At 42.6% G+C, this 10,668-nt stretch overlaps 1 protein-coding gene across 1 annotated transcript; it reads right to left on the bottom strand.

Moving 5' to 3' along the window:
* Positions 1 to 9,186: 9,186 nt before the first annotated feature.
* Positions 9,187 to 10,302, bottom strand: LOC123749702 (uncharacterized). Its single transcript, XM_045731818.1, has one exon. The coding sequence runs from the start codon at positions 10,300 to 10,302 to the stop codon at positions 9,187 to 9,189; it is 1,116 nt and encodes a 371-aa protein (XP_045587774.1).
* Between the last annotated feature and the right edge of the window lie 366 nt (positions 10,303 to 10,668).

The following is a 10,668-nucleotide window of genomic DNA, read 5'->3' as shown; positions in this document are numbered from 1 at the left end:
CTTTGTACACAGTATCACCAATGTACACAGTAACACCAGTGTACACAGTAACACCAGTGTACACAGTAACACCAGTACACAGTAACACCGTTGCACACAGTAACACCAGTGTGCACAGTAACACCAGTGTACACAGTAACATTATTGCACAGTAACACCAGTGTACACAGTACGCCAGTACACAGTAACACCGTTGCACACAGTATCACCAGTGTTCATAGCAACTTCAGTGAACACAGTAACACCAGTGTACACAGCAACACCAGTGTACATAGTAACACCAGCTCACAGTAACACCAGTGTACAGAGTAACACCAGTGTACGGAGTAACACCTGTGTACACAGTAACACCATTACACAGTAGCACCAGTATACACAGTAACACCAGTATACAGTAAAACCGTTGCACACAGTAACACCAGTGTACACAGCAACACCAGTGAACAAAGTAACACCAGTACACAGTAACACCGTTGCACACATTAACACCAGTGTACACAGTAACACCAGTGTACACAGCAACACTAGTGTACACAGTAGCACCAGTACTCAGTAACACCAGTGTACACAGTAACATCAGTGTACACAGTAACACCAGTGTACACAGTAACACCAGTGTACACAGCAACACCAGTGTACACAGTAACACCAGTACACAGTAACACCAGTGTACACAGTAACATCTGTGTACACAGTAACACCAGTGTACACAGTAACACCAGTGAACACAGTAACACCAGTGTACACCGTAACAAAGAAACACCAGTGTACACAGTAATACAGTAACACAGTAACACCAGTGAACACAGTAACACAAGTGTACACAGTTACACAGTAACACCAGTGTACACAGTAACACCAGAGTACAAAGTAACCACTGTACAAAGCAACACCAGTGTACACAGTAAAAACCAGTGTACACAGCAACACCAGTGTACACAGTAACACCTGTGTACACAGTAACACCAGTGTACACACTAACACCAGTACAGAGTAACAACAGTGTACACAGTAACACCAGTGTACACAGCAACAACAGTGTACATAGTAACACCAATACAAACAACACCAGTGTACACAACAACACCAGTACGGAGTAACACCAGTACACAGTAACACCAGTGTACACAGTAACACCAGTGCACGCATTAACACCAGTGCGCACAGTAACACCAGTGCATTCAGTAACACCAGTACACAGTAACACCGTTGCACACAGTAACACCAGTGTATACTGTAACTCCAGTGTATACAGCAACACTAGTGTACACAGTAACACCAGTGTACACAGTAACACCAGTGTACACAGTAACACCAGTGTACACAGCAAAACCAGTGTACACAGTAACACCATTGTACACAGTAACACCATTACACAGTAACACCAGTGTACACAGTAACACCAGTACACAGTAATACCTTTGTACACAGTATCACCAGTGTACACAGTAACACCAGTGTACACAGTAACACCAGTGTACACAGTAACACCAGTACACAGTAACACCGTTGCACACAGTAACACCAGTGTGCACAGTAACGCCAGTGTACACAGTAACATTATTGCACAGTAACACCAGTGTACACAGTACGCCAGTACACAGTAACACCGTTGCACACAGTATCACCAGTGTTCATAGCAACTTCAGTGAACACAGTAACACCAGTGTACACAGCAACACCAGTGTACATAGTAACACCAGCTCACAGTAACACCAGTGTAGAGAGTAACACCAGTGTAGAGAGTAACACCAGTGTACGGAGTAACACCTGTGTACACAGTAACACCAGTGTACAGAGTAACTCCAGTGTACTCAGTCACACCAGTGTACACAGCAACAACAGTGTACACAGTAACACCAGTACACAGTAAAACGAGTGTACACAGTAACACAGTAACACCAGTGTACACAGTAACACAAGTGTACACAGCAACACCAGTGTACACAGTAACACCAGTGTACCCAGTAACACCAGTTCACAGTAATACCAGTGTACACAGTAAGACAGTAACAGTAGTGTACACAGTAACACCATTACACAGTAACACCAGAGTAGTGTAAAAGGAGACAAATTGAGGTAAAATTTTTCAGAAACGGTTGGGCACTTCCATGCCGACTTGACTCTCGAGGGCGGATTCGACCAACCCCCTTGTTTTATGTGGTTAGGTTAGGGCACAGTCAGCGCGCTCCTGGCTAGCTGGCGGGGGTGGGGTTGTCCATTCCCCTCTTTGGTCCCTGGGGGACCACCACCCAGGGTATACCTGAGGAACTGGTGCCCTATCCTAACCTGTTTTTTTTTACTTTTTGTCGCTATGCTTTTAGATGAGTCTAGGGCCTCAAGAAGGGGGTCTCTACTTATGAGAGGTACCGAGGATGAATGTTCAATAGTTGGAAACCAAAAAAATACACTGGTGAAAGGCATATAAACGTTTTTTGGAGTATTTAATGGCACTAGTATATGTGTGCGTGTGCGTGTTTTTTTTTTATGTAAATACAATATTTCTGTTTTTTTTTAATTCCTGCTGAGAAGTGTACCTGAAATAAAGGGTTTTGTCTTTACATTTGGTAAGGTTTCAATAATCAGGTAAAAAATAAAATGAGAAAGACTCGAGTTATATTTTTTCATCAGTTACTCCAGATTATTGTCCCCATTTTCTCTATATTCCATTTCACAGAAAACATCTTCACGGGCGGTCTAGTCCCGTTTTCGTCGAGGGGGAAACTAAGATAATTGACAAAAAAAATATATGCAAGTTCCATTTTTATTTCCAAACACTGGATAGTTTAATTATTAAGATCGGGAGTTTGCTTATTATTCAGATCTGGAAACAACAACGTATTATTATTTCATGTTTTTTTTTCATCCAAACATATGGAAACAAGTATTTATGTTTTAATTTTAGAGGAAAGAACATTATCAAATATTGGTTTTGTTTGTTTTTTTCATAGGAAAGAGCAAACATGAGAAAAGACATAATTCATTCATTCATTCATTCAGTATTATAGATATCCCCCCCACCGGTAAATTAAAAACATTATTTATTTTCATCGTTAGTTCTTTTTTATTTAACAAATAAAACCTACAATACACATAACTACAATAATATATGACACTGCAATACATTCAATTTAATTAAGTTTTCGCATGACGCCCGAGGACAATAAAGCTGCTTCGTGCATGGTCGGCGTGAACAAGTCCATGGTCGGAGTGGGCTCTACATAGTCTGGCTCATAGAATTTTCTCTGGCCACACTCGAAGAGGTCCGAGACCTCATCATCGAATCCCTCCACCGGCTCGAACTGTGTTGTGAACATGTCAATCGTAGCCAGGCCCAACTCTTCCATGGCTAACGATTGATTTTCACTAAACAGTTCGACCGCGGCGTTTAAGGTCTGCGAAGACAATATGTCCCCCGTGTTCAGCTCTTGTGTCTTAGGTGCCATAGGGGATACGCGGCACACCGTCGCTAATTTCTGGGGGGTCTGTCGGGCATCCTCGTCGTCACTCTCGCTAATGTGGGTAACTGCCTCCCGCTGGCGGGTCGCTGGGGGAGGCGGGTTAGGGCGTCATGTTGGAGGTACATATCCCGAGGTAGATGGCTGGGGGGAAGCCTCGCGGTTGCTCGACTTCTTATCATATGGGGTCGTCGTCGTCGTCCTCTTGCGTTGGCCTCGCGTAGATAGCCTAGCCCGACAGGGCCCCGGTGCGGGCCCCTGTGCAGGCCGTTCCCAGGTTATTTTGCATTCTTCTACAGGGCGACCTGTTGGCTTTGCAATGTCCTTCATCAAAGGCGCTGTCGAAGCTTTCGGTTTTAGAGCTATCTCTCCACTCTTCGCCGCCTTCTTGGCTTTGGGCTCTGTTGTTGTTGTTGTTGTTGCTTTCGTTTTTAGAGCCATCTCTCCACTCTTCGCCACCTTCTTAGCTTTGGACTCTGTTGTTGTTGTTGTTGCCTTCGTTTTCAGAGCCATCTTTCCACTCTTCGCCTTCTTAGCTTTGGGCTCTTTTGTTGTTGTTGTTGCCGTTATTGGGAATGGTCCTGGCCCCGTCGGGGTCGGCACCCGTGAATCCATAGAGTCAACAACAAGGCGGGCCGCGGGGCGGGACTCTGGCACCGGCCGTGTCTCAGGCAGGGGCATGGGCACCGTCGGCTTGGGGTGCATAGTGGCCACAACGACATCTGGCACTGGCCCCGGCATCTCCGTAATCTCAGGCAAGGTCGTAGGCGAAGTTGATGAAGTTTTGGGGGCTTGACACATCGGCCGAACATTGGCACCACCACTACTCTGCAATATATCCGCTACATCATGGGGCGTCACCCCAGCTGGCAGGATGAGAGCAGTCCCAAAGTTGAAATTGATCCCACCAGTCACCTCAATTTTTGAGCATCCGTTCAACAATTCTGCAAATAAAAATAAAAAACATTAATAAAATTTTATATTCACAAACAAGAAACATAAACACACACACACACACACACACACACACACACACACACACACACACACACGCGCACACACGCACACACACACACACACACACACACACACACACACACACACACACACACACACACACACACACACACGTTCTCACCTATATCAGAGTTATGTTAAAAAAAATAAAAATAAATAAATAAAATAATAAAAAAAAAAAACTCACCACGGGCAAATTCCATTTTCAAAAACTTCGCTTGTGGGCTTCTAATGATGACCAGAACCAAGGGCGTTCGTCGGTGGGCAAGTTAAGTCAATGGGCCTCAATGGGCCTTAGGACTGGGCTTATATATATACCCCTAAAAACCTCTACCCCCTCCCTCACCCCCCCCCCCTTCACCCCCACCACACCCCACACCCTCAGGCAAGCTAGGTCACCTGCTCACACAGGTTATTGCACGCATCCTGGGAATCATCTCCCAGGCAAAATGTTGTTTGACAGAGTGGCATATTCAGGTTATCATACGTAAATTTCACAACCAAAGCGTCATTTTTGCTGTGTTGTTCATATTTAAAATCCTGCGCAAATTTCCGAAGCGCTTTTCCCACCCCTAGATGGGATAAATGGTAGGTGAAGTATAACGCATTGTTCCCGCAGAAATAAGTTTCCAACTGCTGTATTCTGTCATTGAATATGTGCAAATCATATTTTTCAAAGCTATTCAATATAACCTTAAAATATTTCGAATACGTTTCAATTCTCGGGTTTCCAAAACTATCAAGAATGACAATTTCTGTCTTAGTCATTGCTTTGGCTATACAAAATGTAACCCAATGACCCATTGTATCTGCAGATTCTGCATCTAGTGTATTAATTATAAATACCACAGGATGGTTATAGATATTTTTCAAAATTTTTCTTGCATCATTGGCGAGATAACATCCCAGATAATGCACCTCCCGACCCAACACCCCATTCAGCGCTTCGTTAATTTCAAGACAATTCATAGCTTTTACGCTCTCGTATCACAAACTATTCTACGTTCCGCATTAATTTTCAGGATGCCAGTGGTGCCACCATAAAGCAAAATGACTTTATTTCCCACCACAGGCATTTTAAATTCTAGACTAATTCTCAGGTTGCCAGACACTTCCAGGCACTTCCAAACTATAAAGGACACTGCGTCCTTTATAGTTTCGGGCTGTAAATTGAAAGCCAGTATAGTGCCACCGTTAACAAATGCGTCATAGGATAGCATGTGGGCATTATCGAAACCTAAAGCTTGTAGCGTCGTATAATATAATTTTGCTCAGTTGCGTGGAAAAGCGCAAGCAATATTAAATAAAGTAGTGCTATTCAGAGTTATAAATACACTCGTGAGCTGACAATTCTCAAAATATAATGGGTTCTGGGCATAGCCTCCTGACATTGCCTCCATATCTACGATAATCATGTATAAACGCTCGGGAACTACAGTTCCCCAGGGCTGATCCATTGTAATTGTCCGCTGTCCTGTGCCCAGTATATAAGTCTTTAATAGGGTTTTGTTAAACGTATATGTTATCGGGGTGTTATTTTGTATCAATGCCTTATTAATGGCCGTTAAGCCGGCCGGGTATGGCATTATGCGATCTATCCACAACCTCGCCATCTTAATATGGTATTTAAAGTTTGCATTATCCCTTTCGCTATGAATAATCCATTTATCCGGGTTCAGTTCGAGGCGAATGCGCACATCCACATTATCCAGAACGTATTCGCTAATTGTAGTAACATCCGCCAATAATTTAAAGCATGTGTGCACACCCATAGTTTTCATCTCAGTCATTTGCTGCTCCCTTTCCTCAGTCATTGCAGCAAAATATTCGTCGGAAAATCTGCTGGGGTCATTACCTTTAAAGAAATGCGCTAGTTTCCGATATCTCTCAGCTTCGCTCCCCGAAATAGTAGTCAGCAGCTTTATATAACTCCAGTATGAGAATAGAGAGTTAGTTTCGACCACAGTCTCATTGAAATACACTACTATAGATTTGAATAAAGTCTGTGATAGACCATTACTAATTGTTACATTTTCTGTATCCCCTATCGCACTAGCTCCATCTTCGCCCGTTACTGCTAGCGATAGTTCCAAAGCCAATGACGACATATCTAGAAAGTGGCCATTCACGCCTTTAATGTTAAATTCAAGATACGCATCTCAATTTATTGCCCCCAGTTTTTACTGGCAAAACATCAATAGTTTGACGCGAGGCTATAGTGGCCTCTACCATCCTAGCGGAGAACGGCTTGGGAAAGGCGTCAGTTATCGCACCGGCATAATTCCCCAGTGGTACTTGCAGCCCCGCCATGCTATCTTGTCAATAGTTGTTTTGAGAGTGATTCAATTTTTAAGCAAACACGTCATTATATTTCCCTCCGTCGATTTTCCTGAACAAATTTCTTGTTTTGCTTTGTTTTTGTTTTTGTTTTTTGTTGCTTTTTGTCTTAATCCTTCTGTTCCTTTTTTTTTTCTTAACGACCCGCCCGCCCGCAATTTGCTTCCCAACATGTTTTAATGTTTCTAGGCCTCTATGTTTGAGCGATTGTTTCAATGTGCGTTCGCCACTGTTTATGTCTTGCATGACATCCTGGCCCATACTCAATGCAGCAGGGGCCAGGGTTCTCATCAAGAATGGTGCCGCTCGCTTCGCCAGTCCAGTTATGAAACTAAAAATCCCACCCCCTCGCACATGACGCCTAGTACTGTTAAAAATGCGGACGTCCCCTAAACCGCCCCCTCTCCTGGAAACGGGGGGCGTTAGGAGTATTAATAACTCCTCCACCGACGGCGGGGTAAAATCGACGCGCATTTTGCAACTAGATGCAAGGTAATGAAGATTATAGGCTTCAACGCTCAATTATATAACCCCCAAAGTCGGCCTTATATGCAAAACTGCAATCGTGCAGCCTCGCGCATCGAAATAAACAGGATTGCCTTCTTGATCGGTCATTGTAATGCTCACACTGTCGACAATTGAAGTGTTCAGAGGTTTATATAACTTCTTATTACCACCGTCACTCCCATTTAAAGAGACAACGTCCAGTATATTGACCAACTGATCACCATAACTCGTAGGCATAATTTTGTCGCAATAAATACACAAATTATCCATCATTCCTCTCGGCTGTGGTGGGTAGACACATAAATCAGTTTCCTTGCCTGTCTCATATTTTATACCCCTGATTAAATATATGACATAATCCTCACCTGTCTCGGTGCCTATTACCTTTCCGATCGCACGCCCGAACGATAGCGAAATTCGGCAAACCATATTATATACCTCTTCACCTGGTCTTTGGAACTGCGACATTATGGCGTCGCTGTATACGGCACTAAATTTATTGCGATTATAGCTTGAATCGTATTTTATATACGTTGTTCCATATTTTGGATACAGCTTTTTATAAGCTTTATCTATAAAACTCAATTCCTTGCTTGACAATATATTAGCTATTTCATTGTTAATTGCATTATTAATTTCCTTTATGCTTCCTGCCAAAATGTTGTTTTTCAGTAAAAACTTCGAATAGGTGTGTTTAAAGCCCGTCATTTGTACATTGGTGCATATTAAACCAACCCTCACATAACTCTCTAGATCGTCTTTCATAATCACGTAATGAGATGTGGGGAGCAATAATTTCTGTAAACACATTTCATAGGTGCGCTTGGGATTCAAATTTAATTCCTTATACAAGCGATTTGAAAAAGAGCTGGGAATGTTATCACGATACAGATCTGCATTGGCAACGTTGGTCGCGTATATGATGTGAGTGTCCATTCTGGCGACAGTACCAGGTCACGGGCGAGCAATGAATAAATGCTCAAATCGCCGTAATTTGTTTTTAATAAGCCAACCACGAGGGGGCGACCCGATCCCCGTGACCACCGACCTTGATCCGCTTAGGAGGGAGGTCAGAGGTCGAACCAGACACGCCCCATCTCCTGTTAATTCCCTCATTGTTAACCTGTCTGCGAGCCGCAGTGTTTCTAAATAGATCCATAGGAATTGAAGCCACATTAAAAAATAATTTTGCTAGAGGTAGTTTAGTAGGGGCAAATAAAGCATTGTGGACCGTCATCCCATATATAATATCATTAATTATATGCAAACCAGTCACAGGACTCATTATATTGCCATTAACGTCCCATTTAACAAGCCCACTCTCGTCGAAATATTTTAAAAGTGCCCTTGCATATTCGTGATGTATCGCTTTTAATCTCAGATTTATCAGATGTGCTACAGTTGGATTAGATCTTTCGGGCTGGGCGTTCTCAGTTGTCTGTTGCGGGGGCGTTGGCATCGATATCTCTGGCACTGTCGGCAAAGTGGCCGGCACTCGCTCGTCCATTATTTTCCGCGGGACTAAATAATACTCTCTCATTTGGTAAATAAATGCGACAACAGATTAACGGCAATGGGAAGGAGAATAGATAGGATATTACCACCCCGTTTGCTAGTTAATATTTTTTTTTAATTGCCGTGGAAGGTTTTTTGCAAGCTACAATACGAATTAATGAACTATATTTTTTCAGTTTTTTTAAAACCTTGCTAGGCACGGGCAATTTATTTCTTAAAAGATTTTTAAATATTTCCGATAGGCAATTTATGTGTGGCTTTTTGAATTTTTCAATTAATTTCTTTCTGCTGGAGTACTTAAGACCGGCTAATAGTCTTATCAGATCCCAGTATTTCTGAACTAAAGGCTCCTTCATAGTTTTAGTACGTCATCGGCGTCGACCCATTGGTCGAATGATTGATCATAACCCTCGTATCTGACTTTATATTGCAACTGACCGTCGACTTCTCTCTTGCTCAAAACCTTTTCAATATTGAAGGCGGCAGGCAAATGGGTGAGGGTTAGTTCTTGTCTATAAAACCCTCCGTCAATATTGCCACCGTTCAAATCTTTCAAATAGTATAAAGGGACCCTCTGGCTATTGTCCACTCGCGCGATTGTGAAGATTTCTCGCGTATTCTGCTGTTTGAAACCTTTTTTAAATTTCGAAACGCGATCAGATAAAGTAATGCGTACTGTTTCGCCAACCTTCAGCTGTGGAATGATGCCCCGCGATGTTTTGCCTGGGTTTTTATACATTAAGTTAAATAGATTGACAATCTTTCTTGGTTTTGTTAAAGCATGCACCTCTCTGGGGGTTCTGCCCCCCAACCCTCGGTGTGGCGAGACATTATATGTTTTTACAACGTCAGGCAGCACCCCTATATATTTCAATGTGTTGTGCGAAGTCATATACTTGTAAAGCTTAGTTTTCAAAGTGCGTATGAATCTTTCGGCTATGGATGCTTTTGTTTCCTGAGAAAATACACTATACAGCACAATTTTCTTAGAGGCCAACATCTTTTTCACACGCGCGTTGTAAAATTCACCCCCGCGATCTGAATTAATTTTCCGCACCCCGCGCGAGTGAGGTGTCTCTAGTATAGATTTTAGTGCCCTACACACAATGTTCGCGTCTTTACTAGTTCGCGGCACTACTTGAGCAAACCTGGAGTATATGTCCACACAAACGAGCAGATATTTGATGCCATTATTCATCCCTGCCAACTTCCCCATTTCTGCTAGATCAACAGACACATAAACCCTTGGTTTAGGACTCAAAACTCGTCGACGCGCGAATTTTTTAGGTTGTAAATAATGCAGCGTATATGCGTCTGAGGATTTTAAGTAATCTTTCACATCGGCCAGTGTTATGTCAGAATTAAGTAATTTAGCTGCTTTATATAATCTCTGCACGCCTCCAAATCCCCCAGTGGAAGTAGGATCATTATAAACTCGATCGAGTATTTGCTGTTTCTTGCTCACCATTGATAAACTATTTCAAATGGTTTCTCTTCGACAATATTCCGGCGCAAAGTTATGCTGGCGGGCGTGCTTGACCCCAGATCTACAAATAAATAACCATAGGGTTTGGCTACGACCTTTTTATATATTTCTAGAAATTTCTTTGAATCCTGTTTCCCAAATATTTGACGTCCCAAAGTCTCAATTTGAGAAAGATCTCTTGATTTGACTAATAAGAAATGCGAGGCGTTTAGGCTTATGTTCCTAGAATATTTTCCAGGGAAAAATATATTTTGCGTGATCAATATGGCAGAGATGTTATGATGACGCCCCCTGGTGAAAATATCAGAAACAATTTTTGAATTTGCGCTTTCAGTAAAGAGATCGTCG

Source organism: Procambarus clarkii, chromosome 5, assembly GCF_040958095.1.
Source record: "Procambarus clarkii isolate CNS0578487 chromosome 5, FALCON_Pclarkii_2.0, whole genome shotgun sequence".
NCBI lineage: Eukaryota > Metazoa > Arthropoda > Malacostraca > Decapoda > Cambaridae > Procambarus > Procambarus clarkii.
This window is presented reverse-complemented; position numbering and strand designations above follow the sequence as displayed.

Coding starts and splice junctions, on each gene's coding strand:
- LOC123749702 (XM_045731818.1), bottom strand. CDS start 10,302: ATGGTGAGCAAGAAACAGCAAATACTCGATCGAGTTTATAATGATCCT.